This window comes from Podarcis muralis, chromosome 14 (genome assembly GCF_964188315.1).
Source record: "Podarcis muralis chromosome 14, rPodMur119.hap1.1, whole genome shotgun sequence".
Lineage (NCBI taxonomy): Eukaryota > Metazoa > Chordata > Lepidosauria > Squamata > Lacertidae > Podarcis > Podarcis muralis.
This window is the reverse complement of record NC_135668.1, coordinates 32,469,922-32,485,138: the sequence shown is the minus strand read 5'-3', so window position 1 is coordinate 32,485,138 and position 15,217 is coordinate 32,469,922. Positions and strand designations below refer to the sequence as shown.

At 47.2% G+C, this 15,217-nt stretch overlaps 1 protein-coding gene across 7 annotated transcripts in view; it reads left to right on the top strand.

The window, feature by feature from the left end:
* Nucleotides 1-15,217, top strand: part of TSC2 (TSC complex subunit 2) — a 45,449-nt gene that overhangs the window by 20,416 nt on the left and 9,816 nt on the right. For 2 of the 7 annotated variants that reach the window (XM_077919183.1, XM_077919188.1), the window contains exons 25-32: nt 1,290-1,384; nt 4,061-4,192; nt 5,587-5,751; nt 6,420-6,572; nt 7,283-7,392; nt 8,934-9,149; nt 10,336-10,551; nt 13,808-13,876. In XM_077919183.1, coding sequence (XP_077775309.1) covers nt 1,290-1,384; nt 4,061-4,192; nt 5,587-5,751; nt 6,420-6,572; nt 7,283-7,392; nt 8,934-9,149; nt 10,336-10,551; nt 13,808-13,876 — 1,156 coding nt within the window. The remainder of the gene's footprint in view (nt 1-1,289; nt 1,385-4,060; nt 4,193-5,586; nt 5,752-6,419; nt 6,573-7,282; nt 7,393-8,933; nt 9,150-10,335; nt 10,552-13,807; nt 13,877-15,217) is intronic. The other 5 variants (XM_077919184.1, XM_028706968.2, XM_077919186.1 and 2 more) reach the window with 5 other exon arrangements.

Sequence of the window (15,217 nt, the reverse complement as noted above, 5' to 3'; positions counted from 1 at the left end):
AGGATGGGACCATGACGGATGCTGCCGCTCTGTGGTGAGCTCCGCCTCCAGAGCAGTCCACAAAACAGAGGAGGAAACTTCTTGCCCTGTTCCACCACGGGACTATGTTTTTGGGGTGGTTTTTCAATGTGGCGTAGATTCTCAGTGGGCTGGTCCACACTAAATTTTGTTCTTGAGCTTTACAGTTTGTGATTTGTCTTGAGGAAGCAAACCACAGGTTCAGGTTTGGGTGATGTACTCAGCCAAACCATGGCTTGACTCATAGCAGTACATTAGCAGGAGGACCTGGAAGCAGGGGAGTGCAGATTCCTCCTCCTTCTCCAGGAACTCTTGAGCTGGTGCTTTTGCACAGTTTGGTTTAGCATTATGTGTGAACCGGGTCATTATATGGCTCCAGCCAAACATCTTAGCAGAAGGCAGACAGGGATTAAGGCTTGGAGGAATTTGCTTGGGGACAGAGACTGAGCCAGGGAAAGGGAACCTTCTGTCTTCTGGATGTTGCTGGACTCCCATCGCCCAGCATGACCAGTGATCAGGGATGATGGGAGTTGGAGTCCACAATAGCCAGAGGACCACAGCTTCTCCATGCCTGGACTCAAAGATCTCAGTCCTGCCCCCCTCACAGGCCCAGTTTGGTGGGGGGAAAGGGAGAGGGCCTTCTTAGTAGCTGCTCCTGGATTTTGGAACTCTCTTCCTAGAGAAGCCAGACTGGCTTTCTCCTTGTCCTTCCACTGGCAGGGGAAGACTGTCCAATTCTGACAGGCGTTCGAGAACTGGCTGGTTTTTAAGGAAACTGTTTTTAATTGTGCTGTTTTCATTGCTTTTATTACCTGTATTCTAATAGATTTGTATTTTATATTGTTTTGACTCCATTACAGTTGAATTATTTTTTACAGTTTTTCTTTTATATGTTTTTAGCTTTTTGTACAGTGGTATCTCGGGTTACAAACTTAATTTGTTCTGGAGGTCCGTTTTTAACCTGAAACTGTTCTTAACCTGAGGCACACTTTCACTAATGGGGCCTCCCGCTGCTGGCACACCACTGGTGAGCGATTTCCATTCTCGTCCTGGGGCAAAGTTTGCAACCCAGAGCAACTACTTTTGGGTTAGCAGAGTTTGTAACCCAAAGTGTTTGTAACCTGAAGTGTTGGTAACCCGAGGTACCACTGTATTTTGTTTTAATTTGTGTAAGCTGTCTTGAGTCCCTCTCCAGGGAAAAGGCGGGATATGAATGTAAATATAATAATAATAGCAACTTTCAACTCTTCTTTGTATTCTCTTTATGACAGGGTTTGCGATCAAATGTCCTCCTCTCCTTTGATGACACACCAGAGAAAGACAGCTTCCGGGCTCGTAGCACCAGCTTGAATGAGAGACCGAAGAGGTAGGTTGTTCCCTGAAGGTCCACTTCTTTTTACAGCACTTTGAAGTGCTTTTTGTTAAAAACACCAATTTGTTGCCTTCTGGGGGCTGCTACAACTTTTCTGATGGGTCAGGTTTTATGCCAATGAAGCTACCTGATTTTGTTCTGATGATGGTCCATGCCCTTGCAGCTGAAAGCTGTCCTACCTCGACTCATTGCTCAGTCCAGTTTGAAGTGCCCTATTTTGCCTCCTCTCATCCTGCAATGCAGGGCTGGAAGAACCTGTAGCCCCCGACTGTCATTGGACTCCAACTCCCATCACCCCCTGCCAGCATAGCCCGGTGTCAGGGATGATGAGTCTTGTCGTTCAACAGTATAGCTGGATGTTCCCTACCCCTGCTGTAATGATCAGGTTGCAGCCCATTTAGCTGGGGGTTACACTGGAACATTTTGTAAGCTTTTCAGCACCAGACTACTTCACCCCCAATCTGGAGAGGGAGGGAAAACCCTGCAAAAACATTATGATTTGTTCAGAGATAACTATGGTCAATTGAAAGCATTAAAGCTGCTTTCAGTGGGGTTTTTGAAAAAACTGCGGGTAGCATTTCTGCTTTGGCTGACTTTGCATCTGGGAAAAGCAATCCTAGCATTGCATTCACTGTCCATGCAGCAGTCTTTGGGTTAGGGATTCAGAGTTGGTTTGCCCCTGAATGTCATTGGTTGGGAATCACAACCAACTGCAGTCACGTCCTGCTTATGGGCTTCCCGTTGGAGCATCTAGTTGGCTGCTGTGAGAACTGGTTGCTGGACTAGAAGGGCCACCTTTGGGCCAATTCAGCAGGGCTTTTCTGATGTTCTTGTGTTCAGAACTTGCTAGTGGTACTGGTGTATTCCATGGCAATTGCCATTGCAGTCTCCTGGCCTGGCTGTATCATTAGTCTTTGGGCCCTTCCAGACTGGTGGTGTCTTTTTGGTCTTCATGTCATGGATACAACATTACTGCGTTAGTGCTGGGCCCGTCCACACGTCCTTCCCGTTTATTAGTTGTTCTGCAGCATTTCTCCCAACATTACCAGAGGGTATCCTCACACTGTAGTGCAGCGAAAAATAAATTGGAACATTTGTGGTATGTAAAGCTACAGGATTTCAGCAGGAAGTTTTGGGACATGCACCTAACTGGAAACAGAGTGGGATGTCCCCCAAAAAACTTCTACAGATGCAAAGTGCTATGAAAGTGGGATTGTGCACAACAGCCCTGATACCAAACCATCATGAAGGCACAATAAAAAGGAAGTCTGGAGGGGCCACATGGAAAACAATGTGGTGCTCAAAGTGCCTTTTGAATCTGGGTGACCCAGGTTCAGATCTCTGCCTGCCCATGAAGCGTGTCTGCCCCTTCACCACCTCAACAATGATACCCTCAAGCTTTTTAGGCAGAGAGTTTTCCAACTAGGCCCATGAAGTTCCAAAGGTGCATGGCCTACCTTTCATTTCACTGCCGCTCTGGGAATTGTTTTGTGCCTGCAAATTAAAGCACAGCTGGTGATATTCTTGACCTCGGAGTTACAAACGAGGCTCTCCACTTCTCTAGCCAGCCTTTTTGTGTCCGTCATTTTCCTTTTGAGTTGTGGCTCCCATCGCCACTTCCTTGCCTTGGCATTTTTGATTTTACTAAGTTGGGATACTGTTGAGTTGAAAAGTTGTTCTGCAAGAGGTACTTTCAAAACACCCACTGCCATTATTCTGGGAGTGGCAGTAGCCACGATTTGTAGTTGAAAAGTAGCAGGAGTGTCAGTCAACCCTAAAAGGCACCTTTGGTTGGATGCAAATGGTTTGTGTGTGATTTGCTTCCTGGTCAGAAAACCCACAAGAAACCCCAGGTGTGTGTGCTGCTCTGTAAAACCAGGAACCTCTTGGAGCTCCTTTTCGTTTTCTGGGTATGAAACACGCAAACATATGCCCTGGGTGTTCTTTGAGCGGGAGATACACCCTCCCTGTGTTATCTATTTTTTGAGTCATTCAGGCAGCGGTTTCACCCTCAAACCTTAGTGATAATGTTGCAGTGAGATCCAGCAGCATAAATGTAGCCAGGCATTGCCCTGAGGGAACTTACTCACTCCATAGGTACATTTTGTTTTGCTGGAGACACTTCACAGAAGGAAAAATAGCAGAAGCTGTTGCTACTTGCGCTTTACGCGGCCCTCACCCCAGGAATCTGCTTTAGACCTTGATGTTGGGGCTGATGATTCCATAGTCTTCTGTCTTGTCATTTAATTGGGTTTGGGTTTTGTGAACTGTGCCTCTGAGCTAATGCATATTGCACATTCCCTACCCACTGAACAGGCACACTTTTATTATTTTTGCTCAGGGCTCCATAGTATTCCAACTGCCACTTTTATTTTGTAACATTTATCAATCTGGGGTAGAATGGGGGAGATGTCGGCTGTCTTTCTGTTGTCTTTTTTCATTTTTGAAATGTTTGTTTATGCTTTTTGAGTTTTGCTTATTGTGTTTAATTCCCCCCCCTCCCTCCTTTTTTTGGCATCTTGTTTTTTTTGTTTTTATTTTTACATCACCTTCCGGGACTTTTGTGGCCTTCCAACCTCCATCCTTCCACTGATTTTCCTCCTGTGCAAAATCACACCTCCTTTACGTGGGGTCTTGGTGGTGGTGCCGCTGCCTGTTCTTCACCCCTAGTAGCTTTAAGATAGCCAAAAATGCCAGGCAAAGCTTGAATAATTCTCCTCCAGTGAAAGAGCTGAAAGAACCCTCTGGTGTCGATGCCTTCCGGTCCCGCAGCATCAGTGTCTCTGACCATGCAGCCCACAGGTAGTGATTCTTGGAGAGCCACCTGGGCTCGCGGCCACATTACTTGCTATGATGGGGAGGGTGGCAGATGGAACAGAGGGGATTTGCATGCTGGGGTTCTTGCATGATTTCCTTAGAACTGAGCCCTACCCAACAAGGTTTGCTATGCAAGTGCTTTCTTCTGTTTGCCTGTTTTAAGATTGAAAAGGACACACAATTTAACGCTGATGCAAATGTAGGTTTAGTTGCAAGACCCCCATTGATAAAGATGTGAGAGGGATGTGAGACAGCTGGTTTTGGTTGGGCTTGACCTTTCCCCCCAAATGGTGGTTGTTCCAAAGGCAACTTCTTGAATTAAAAAATAATAATTAAAAGTGCTGCATTTTATAGGGTAGCTGTCACAAGACTATTTAGCCATGGGATGGACTAGAAGGTAACTTTACCATGTGGCACAAGAGACCTCTTGATATAAAGTTTTGATAAGCTGGTGATCAGATCTGTTCTGTGCTGTCCCGTTATTTTGTACAACACAATGTGTTGCTTAAATTTTTAGAGGGATAGCCCTTGGGTTTGTCTCCTGTAGCAAAAATGACAAAAGTGTCTTGTGACACCTTTTAAAGATGAACAAATTTATTATGCTATAATAGCTTTCATGGACTCAAGCCACGGAATGCTGTGTCTGATGACGTGACCTTGAGTCCATGAAGTTTTTGCCATCATATATTTTTTAGTCTTTGAGGTGCCACAAGGGGCTCCTTGTTTTTCAGGTACCCTTCACTTTGGGGGCTGTTGATTTCTTTAGTCCTCCTGCTATCCCATGGTTAGATTCATAGAAAGTATAGAAAGGAATGTCAGTTTATAACAGTAATGACCTGGCACAATCCTAACCATGTCTACTCGGAAGTAAGTCCTACCGAATGCAGCGGGGCTTACTCCAAAATTTGCAGGATTAGGACCACAGCCTTAACGAGCTCTTAAGCCCCCATAGTCAGCAACTGTGTCTCTTGGAGGGCTGCTTAGAAATGGAATCCAGGTCTGTGACTACCTAGCCTGATAAGTGACCTGCTTGTAGGTCCGGTTGCCACAGATGCCATACAGCTACAACCTCCCCCCCCCCTCCAGCAATTGAGGGGTTAGGCAAGCCTACTCCAAGCAGATGAAATAGCCCCTCTTTAGTTACTCTCCCTCCTAGATTTTAAGAAGACACATAGGCTCTCATGATCCCATATTTCAGGTCAGTCTCCTTCATGGAACCACATTCCAAAGTTTGATATCCATAAAAAAACTGCTAAGCTTGTGTATGTGTGTCCCACCCACCCTTGCCTCCCAGCTTGCTGCATGCTGTAGAGACTGTGAGACAACTGGTTTTCCTTGTCCATTGTGCTTTGGCAAACGTCCGACCCACCTTTTTCCAGCCGGCTGCAGACCTCCATCACCAGTTCCAGCCTGGGATCCGCTGACGAGAACTCTATGGCTCAAGCGGACGACAGCCTGAAAAATCTCCACTTGGAGCTGACGGAGACCTGCCTCGACATGATGGCTCGATACGTCTTCTCAAACTTCACAGCTGTGCCCAAAAGGTTTCAGTTCTTACTCGAAGCCCGGGTCCCCAGCCCTCTTTCAGGGATGGCTATTGTTGGTTTTATATGCCAACTGCTTTGGCTCCTTATTTGCTCCTCAAAATGTGATACGCCCTTTCCTTATCGTGAAATATTATGCCCCTTATAATGAAGTATGAACTGGATCTTCGTCACCTTTCTGCATCCTGGTGCTGCTTTGGACTATCTCCCAATAGGCCCCAACCAATGTGGTCAGTGGCCAGGAATGATGGGATTTGTAGTCCATCTAGAGGGCACCAAGTTGGCTAACCTTGGCTTAGATGGCCTTAAAAGGACTGGATGTGGGAACCAGTGAATTGGTCTTATTTGTCATGATAGCTCTGTGGAGTCCCCATGATCAGAAGGAACATCTCTCCGGTGGTAGGGAATGTCCTGTTTTGTGGGCAGAGTATGCTTTTACCTGATGGACCTTTGGCCGGATTCATCAAGGTGGTTCTTCAGTTCCTTCATTTCAGCCTTCCTCAGCCTGATGCCTGTCAGATGTTTTGTTGGACTACAGCTCCCAGGAGCCCCAGCCAGCACCGCTATATGATGCTGGAGCTGATGGGAGCATGGCTATATTGGCTGGGGATGATGGGAGTTGTAGCAGCTGCTTTAATTCATTGTCCATGTCTTCCTGATGCTTCCAGGTCTCCGGTGGGAGAGTTTCTCCTCGCTGGAGGGAGGACCAAGACGTGGCTGGTGGGCAACAAGCTGGTGACAATCACAACAAGTGTCGGGACGGGAACCAGGTCTCTCCTGGGCCTTGACTTGTCAGAGACACAGAACAGCACAGGGGCAAGGTAAGCCCTGATGCACCTCTCACCCCCTTTAAAAAATAATAACAAAGCAAAGGAGACTGGGGAAATGACGCTGGGCACTCTTAAAACTCCAGGGGTTGAGGGTAGGGAAGATGGGGCAAATAACTATCGTGGGGTGCTGTCACAGAGTTTTTAATTTTGACTAGGGGTGGGTGTGGAAATGGGAGGAAAGGGTTCCTTTGCACAAAGAGCCTGGTCTCAAAATCTGTCTGGTGCTGGGAGGCCACTTGCTCACCCTTCTCCTCCTTCTGCCACAAGAGGATGCTCCCTTATGCTGTTTTACACAGGAAGAGAGGAAGCTGCCTTTTACTGAGTCAGACTATTGGTCCATCTAGCCCAGTACTGTCTACACTGATTGGCAGGGGCTCTCCAGGGTTTCAGGCAGGAGGTATTCTCAGCCCTACCTGGAGATACAGGGGCTGGAGCTTGGGACCTTCTGCATGGAAGGCAGGTGCTTATCCCTTTGTGCTGCGGCCCTTCCCCATCTACCCCAGTTGATAGCAGCGCTGGAGGGTCTTGGCCTTTCCCAGTCTCCTGGTCCCCTTAACTGGAGATGGTGGTACGCCTGCTGGGCCTTCTGCATGCAGAGCAGGTGTTCTGCCACTGAACCATGGCCCCTCCCCACAAGATCTACCAGCGGAGACAAATTAATTCCTTTGCGGACTGACGGCATTCCTGCTTTGGATTCCTAGCTCCGACCACACCTTGCAAGTGAGGCAGACCAAAGAAGCTCCAGCCAAGCTTGAGTCCCAGGCTGGCCCACAAGTGGTTCGAACCCGCAACCGTGTTAGGTCGATGTCCGGTAAGGAGCCTCCCCTGATTTCTCTGTATGGAAGATTCAGGTGCTTAGAGCCATAAGGCTTGCTTATATTGTTTGCCCAGGATCAGGCCTAGCTACTGCAGAGTAGTTACTCCTGAGACAAATGGGGTTTGAGAACGTAAGAGGAGCAGCCTGCTGAACCAGGTCCAAAGGGGCCCATCTATCCCAGCATCCTGTTCTGACAGTGGCCGGCCAGATGCACCAATGGGAAGCCAGCAAGCAACAGATACACTTTCCTCATTTGTGATTCCCAGAGGGATAATGTGCCAGTATTTCAGTGGCAACTGGTTGGCTTCCTGATTGTAGGAGCTAAATTGATGGTGCCCTGAAGGATATGCATATGCCCCCAACGCACGCACTGTATACCAGAGCGGAGTGCAGCAATATAGAAGAAGGTGCCATGGAATACTGACCTGCTGATCCCTGGTAAATGCATCTATAGCCTTGAGCTGATTATCCAGCATTTGCAGGCTGGAGGTGGTAGGAGTTGTCTTCTAAAATGGTGGTAGGAGTTGTATTCTAAAATGGTCTGACTGGGGGAGGAGCTGATGGAAGTCGTAGTCCCAAACATCTGAAGAGCACCCTGTTAGCAAAGCTTGGCTTATTGTGACTGTTCGGCCCAGCAGTTCTCTCTTCTAGAATAACTGGAGTTCTGTCCTTATAAGCAACTTCTTAGTCCTACCTACTTGTTTCCAGTTTCTGGGGATTCTCTGTGAATTCCTCTTCTCCTTGTTTGCTAGACAGTTGCCCAGGCTTGACCTGGTTACTCGGGGGCTAAAGAACCAGGGGCTTGATGTCATTCTCTTGTGCTTGAATCCTGCTTGCAGGTTTCCCACAGGAATCTGGTTGGCCACTGTGAGAATGCGATGCTGGGCCATGGGCGTGACTCAGCCAGCTCTTCTTAGGTTCTCAGCGCTTAGTCAATAGAAACTGGTTTGGGAGAGGTGCCTCTTAGTTTAGCCTCTACCAGCAGGAGGCACATTCTGACCTCAGTGGAGCCCACCACAGTCTCCATACAGCTGCCTGTCGAACAAGTGTTAAGGAGAATTCACAGGTGTGCAGAAGATTCCCCCCCCCCCAATAAAATACATCACCTGAACTACTTTAGGGTCTGTCTCTGCCTTCTGATTCACACTGGTGATTGCTTGCCCTGATAATAATAGCTTTGGATATGAGAGGATCCCCCAGGCAGAGGATCTTTGTACTGCTAGATCAATACTAGATCAATACAGTCCTAGAGTGGGATTAACAGACACTGGAAGCCCCAGGAGGGGAGGGCGCTCTTGTGTTCATATCTGCCTTGTAGGCTTTTGTTTGGGCACTGTGAGTACAGGAGGCTGCACTAGATGGGCCACTGGCCTCATCCAGCAGGCGCTTCTTATATTCCTAAGCACACACAGTTCAACTCCGTTTCTTCTCAATAGCTGCGTATGTTTTTTGTATCGTCTTTGAACCAATATGCAGCCCTTCTGCAAAACCTTCCTAACCTCTCTGCTTCCTCCGAATGCCCTTTTGCCATCCAGGTGGCCACGCCTTGCGGGTTGGGGCATTAGACACCTCCACCTCCCATTTCCCAGCCAACCCAATGCCCCAAGGATTTCAGAGCTCTCCTGCTCCTACTGCTGCTCGAGCGGAAAAGGCTGCTCCCGGGCCTCTACAGAAGGAAAAGGCCAACTTGGCTGCGTACGTCCCCCTGCTAACACAAGGCTGGGCGGAGATACTGGTGCGGAGACCGACAGGTAGGCCAGGTGAAATGTATGCCTTCACAAATATGTAAAATGGCATGTGTTGGTGCACATGTTTCCATGTTGCTGAGTGTAAAGGGCTTAATCAGTACCTTATCCTAGAATCATAGGAATGATGTAACACTGTGTGTTATTATAGGAGTCTTTCAGGTATGTGTCCTAGTTGCAGCCCTTTGTTTATGTTGTGACACGGACAAGCAATGATGTTCCATCAGCCTGGTGAGAAGTGTTTTGTTATAATGCTAAAAAGCAATTAGCACTTGGAGAGAGCGCTTCTTACCATGCCTTATGGCTCTGGTGTAGGGGACCTCCAGCGTTCTGTGAAAAGTTACCAACTGTTCCCTAACGTGAAGATCAGTTATGGTGCACAAAGTCCTGTGGAAAGCAACTTGCCCATTGCTATCTGTTTCCCCCCTGCTCTGTACGTAGCTGCAGGGAAGTGTGGCACGAGGGGCTGGAGTTCAGTGGTAGAGTAGATGCTAGGCATGCAAAAGGCTCCAGGTTTCATCCCCAGCATTCCCTGATCAGGAGCAAGTGACAGAAAAGCCACAGCACAGGGCAGGAGGGACCCACAGGCTGACCTGGCAAAAGGCAGCTGCTTGTGTTCTTATGTGATTCTTTTAAGGCTGTGCATGGCACCCCCAATCGAGTCTGGGACTCTGGATCAGCCCTGATCTGACTCTGGACAGTCTAGGACCAACATGGACCAGGGGCCTGAATTGATTTGGGGTGGGGGCGGTCAGCCCTAGCATTTAATTAATGTTTTAAACATGCTGTTGGGAAGGGAACGTGTTGATCAGTGGAAAGGTTAATCCTGCTGGAATCACCAGCACCTTTCCTGCAGGCTGGGTGAAGCAGATCCTGCAGATGCTGCCTGCCTCCCCTCACCCCCAGGCGATCCAGAGCTCTCTTGGCTTCATTGGGCCAAAGCCTGGGTCAGCCTACTTTGGGTCCAGGCATTATTTGAATCTGGTGCACAGCCCCAGTGTCTTCTAGGCAGAGCTCTCCATTCACCTAGGAGGCCAGTGCTGGATGTTTGAGATGTCTGGAATGAGACCCTGCAGGACATTTACGAAAGAGGGAAACGAGACTGGGGTCATTAACGGGGATTTTATTTTATTTTTAAATCTCAGTGGCATGTTCTGCTTTGTTCTGCATCTTCACCTTCCCACCACTCCAGGTAACACAAGCTGGCTGATGAGCCTGGAGAACTCCCTGAGCCCGTTTTCCTCGGATATCAACAGCATGCCCCTGCAGGAGCTCTCCAACGCTCTCATGGCGGCCGAGCGCTTCAAGGAGCACCGCGACCCCACCCTGTACAAGTCCCTCTCGGTCCCTTCCTCCACCTTGCCAACGGGGACTGCCAAGCCGTACTTTCTGCAGCGCTCAAACACAGGTGAGGCAGCGCAGCGGCTGGCCCAGGAGAGGGGGTGCGAGGATGAGGCCATAGCCAGCCATTCCCAGCCAGAGTGCTTCATGGCAGAGCCACTCTGCTTTAGGAGAACAGGAGGTGCACACAATTCACCTTCTTAAAAGGAAGTCTTTAATCTAGCCTGAAGCCCAGCCACTGTTACATCAGGCCATGTGTGGGGCTAGCAGGGGCTGATGGGAAGTGTAGTCCAAAACAGTTGGAGAGCTCCAGGTTCGGGAAAGCTGCCTTAATCAATTAGAGATAATTCCATAGATCATGCTTCTTGAATAAATTATGCTGCCACATTCACACCATTCATGGAAAGCAGTATGGGGTAAGGTAAAGGACCCCCTGGACGGTTAAGTCCAGTCAAAGGCAACTATGGGGTGTGGCACTCATCTCGCTTTCAGGCCGAGGGAGCTGATGTTTGTCCACAGCTTTCCGAGTCTTGTGGTCAGCATGACTAAACCGCTTCTGGCACAATGGAACACCGTGACGGAAGCCAGAGGATTCTTTGAGGGAATGACTTTTTAAAAAGTGGTATTACATTTCTTTTAATGCATGCTGTGAATGTGGTCTTGCTGAAGAAATGCAGGATAGAAACATAAATACTTAGGGTTGTATCCAATGTTATCCCTACGTGGAGTAGACCTATTGAAATTCATCGGCATGACTAAAGTCGGGTTGCCAGACGTCTGGATTTTCCTGGATCCCCCCCCCCCCCAAAAAAAAAAAAAAGCTCAGCAACTTTCCCTAAAAAAGCCTTTTGTGTCTGGATTTTTACTTCTTGAAATACGGCAAACCTAGACTAAAGATTTGTAAATTTCAATGGGTCTGTTCTGAACAACAGTTGGATACAACTCTGAATAATCCATTTTACTTATGTGTGTATAATTCAGTCATAGAAAGAAGCACACTGCCCATTTCACTAAACACAGCAGAATGTGTGCTTCTGCTGAGAGTCAGCCTTAGCCAAAGAGTGTTTTGATCAATGCATGTTTCACTCATGAGTCTAGGTCTCCTTCCAGAAGTTGTCAGGGCAGACTGGGTGGAGGACTTCTCTGTTAAAGCTCCCTTGTTCTGAAACAATGGTCTGCAGCAAGAAGGGGGGTTGGAGAATTCCCTTGCTGCTCAGGTCTGTGTTTATTTCAAACCCCAATGTTCTGTGCCAGAGTAGCTCAGATTCTGTAACCTGGCTAAATTATGCAAATTAGTATGCATGGTTTTCTTTTTCTTTTTGCATAATTTTTTCTGTGATCTTTTTGTGTGCGTAATTTTGTTTCTGCTCATCATGGGGAGAAAGGCACAGATCTGTGCAAGAGCCCTGATAAAACTGGGAATGTTTCCTGCAGTTGCTCTGACTTCAGCCATTGCTCCCACAAGCACATATTTACACAACCACAGGGACTAGAATCTTGTTTCTTTTTATCCTGCAGGCAGCTGCATATCCTGCATCTTTTCCATTCTCCTTTGGAATCCAGCATTGCACCCAGCTCTGCTGCAGCCCCGCCCACATGAACAGTGTCCCGCCTACTCACCTTCCAGCCCCGCCCCCTCTGTTTCTGAGATTTAACCTGTTGTCACCCACTCACTTTCTAGCTAATCTGAATAGCCCCGATGACAGCAAATGAGGCTGCTGGTGGGTTTGTTTCTGGTTTTAGATGAAAATACAGTTAATGCCCAGATTCTAAATATTGTGCACTGTACCACACACTCTTGGCCAACCTGGAAGGCATCAGGTTGGGGAAAACTGCTCTCCCAAATTTTACACCTGTGCAGGACAGATCTCAAGAACAGAGAACATGCATGCCTCCTGGCATCAAACCCTTCCAGCATAGTGGGTCGTATGCAGTGTTAAACCTACTCATAGCAGATGCATTGAAATCAATGGCCATGACTCCTGTTAGTAAAGTCATTTCGGGGGTCTACTCTGAGTAGGACTTAGTTGGAGACAACTCTAAATTCAGGTGAATTTATTATTTCGGTCACAGACCAGTTTAAATTCAAGTGTAATTGACAGCGGTGTAAAAAAAAAGTGCGGTGTAAAAAAAAAAAAAAGTAGTAGTGTTCAGATGCTCATTTGCCAGGAAATTTTAAGATGCAAGCACCTGGGAGCTGGGAGCTTTTCCTTTTCCTGGTGTTTTAAGGCTGAACCACTGCAGTGCTGGAAGTGCTGGTGGTCCCCCCCACCCTCTTTGGGTTGTGTTTTAGCTTAGGGACAAGGAGGGTTTGGGGATAAGTGACTAATCTTATATCTCCTTTTCCTGACTTCCTGAACCATACCTACTTGCATAAGCCGCCTCTTCTTAACCATTCCATTGTCCAGTATTCAGTGTGGGTATCTGGATGTTTCCCCCTCCCTCCTCTCATTGACTGATTTACAACGCGGGAGCATCACTGGCCATTTCCCAAGTTGGTGAAGCTCATTTGACAAGGAACTGAACCTTTCGTGCCATTGACCCAGTATTGTGCCTTTGGAGATTGTTCCAGCCTTTAAACACCTGCTGAAAACTTTCCCATTTTGCCAGGCCTTATTTGGGCAGTTAAGAATACATCTTTCCACAATAGTTAGCTGATTCCTTATTTTAACACACACACGGTTTTATGTACATTTGCTGTACATTCCTCTGGTTTTTGTTTTATGAATTAGTGGTATATAAATATTTGTATGAATGAAAATACTAACGCAGGGCAAAGTCCACTGTCAAGTTCTCTGCAAGCCCTTTTGAAGTTCTTGCTCTTTTCGTTGAGAATTGCGAAGGAGGACAATCTGCTGCGTTGCACCATGTTGAATGGCTCCATCCTCGTTTGGGGCAGGGGTAGGAGCAGGAAACTCACCCTGTAACACAGCCTTTGTCAATATGGTGCCCACCAGATGTTTGGGACTATAACTCCCATCATTCCCAGCCACCATGGCTGATGAGTATTCTGGCCTAAAATGGCCAGGTAATAAATTAAAATCATCACCATCATCCCAAGCTATGTTGCAGGGTGTGATGGGTTTTGGAGTCCTCAGCCCCCAAAAGCTCAGCCTTGACTACACCTCTTCTAAGTGCTCTCACACTTCCCTACCCTGTTATTTTCCTCCCATGTATTTTGTTGAAGCTGACTCTCTTTCTGATTATGTGTTAAAACTCGGTGCTTTAATTTTATTTATTTATTTTCTCCATAGAGTCTCTTCCTCTCTCTCTTCCTCTCCTTCCTTTTTGATGTCATTCCTCCCTTGGTTTTCCCTTCACAGTGGCCTCTTTCTCTTCCATGTACCTGACCAGTTCTCAAGAAAAGTTGCACAGGAGCATTTCCTGGGCAGGTATACTTGCATATCTTTAAAGGAGCTTTATTAAAAATAATAATAATAAAAAGAAAAGCAAGAAAGAGGAGGGAGGGGGAGCAAGTATTGACATAAAAAGAAACAAGCACTGTGATTCATAGAGGCTGCCTTTCCTCGTGCTTCCATCCACTCCTTCCATGTTTTATGTCTGTCCCTGATCTCATTGCACTCCAGGGATGGAAATTCCAATGGGCATAAACAAGTCCAAGCCAGACATGGCCTCGGTTGGTCCATGAAAGCTCCATAATGCCTTGGTTTTGGGGTGGGTGGGGAAGCTCTTTATAGGCAGGCCGCCAAACTGTAGGGCAGGGCTGCCCAATGTGGTTGTCCACCAAATGGTGTTGGACTTCCAATTCCTACCAGCCCCAGCCAATGTCACCAGCAGCTGGGGATTATTATACCTTTGTCCTGGCCTTTGGCACCTGAGATGTTTGTTTTCAGGGCCCATCCTATTCCTGTGGTTGTGTTCTGTTTTAACTGTTTCAGATTTTAAATTGTTGTGATCCACGCTGGGACCTGATGATGAAGGGCAGGAATTATTATTATTATTATTATTATTATTATTATTATTATTATTAGTTGTTGTATTCTAACATCTGGAGTGGACCACATTGGCTATCTCTGCTATGGAACACAGAAAGAAGGAAAGTTGCAATTTGGGTGCAGCTTAGAAACAGGAAAAACTGAAATTTCCAATGTTTCTCTACCCCTGCCTTTTGTTCAGTTTTGAGTCTTTCACTTCCACCTCCTAACTCTTTTGTGTGTTGACCCTGCAACCCAGCCACAAATAATAAGTCTATCAATCAAAATTCTACCTGAATTAAGGCAAGGAGGTTAAGAAATCTTTCAGGGGGTGTCTCTTTCTGTTGCCCACTCACGCAAAGGCTGCAATCTAGACTTTAGCCTTTGCCAGTCTTGTGCTCCTCAGATGTTTTGGTATTATTAATGCCTAACAGCCCCAGCCAGGATAGCCAAGCTCGCTGGGGCTGATGGGAGCTGTAGCCTGAAGCAGCAGCAGCAGCAGCAACAACAGTTACATTTATATATTATCTTTATCTTCCAAGGATCTCAAAGTGGTGTACATGGTTCTCCTCTACCCCATTTCATTCTCACAACAACCTGTGAGGTAGGTTAGGCTAAGAGATGATGACTGGCCCAAGGTCACCCAGGGAGCTTCATGGCTGAGTGGGGATTCGAACCTTGATGTCTCCAGTCAAAGTCTCAACATTCTAACCAATACACCACACATCTGGAGGGTACCAGGTTAGCAAAAGCTGCAGTCTAGATATCCTTTTGGTTCTGCGGTGAACAGAAGCAGAA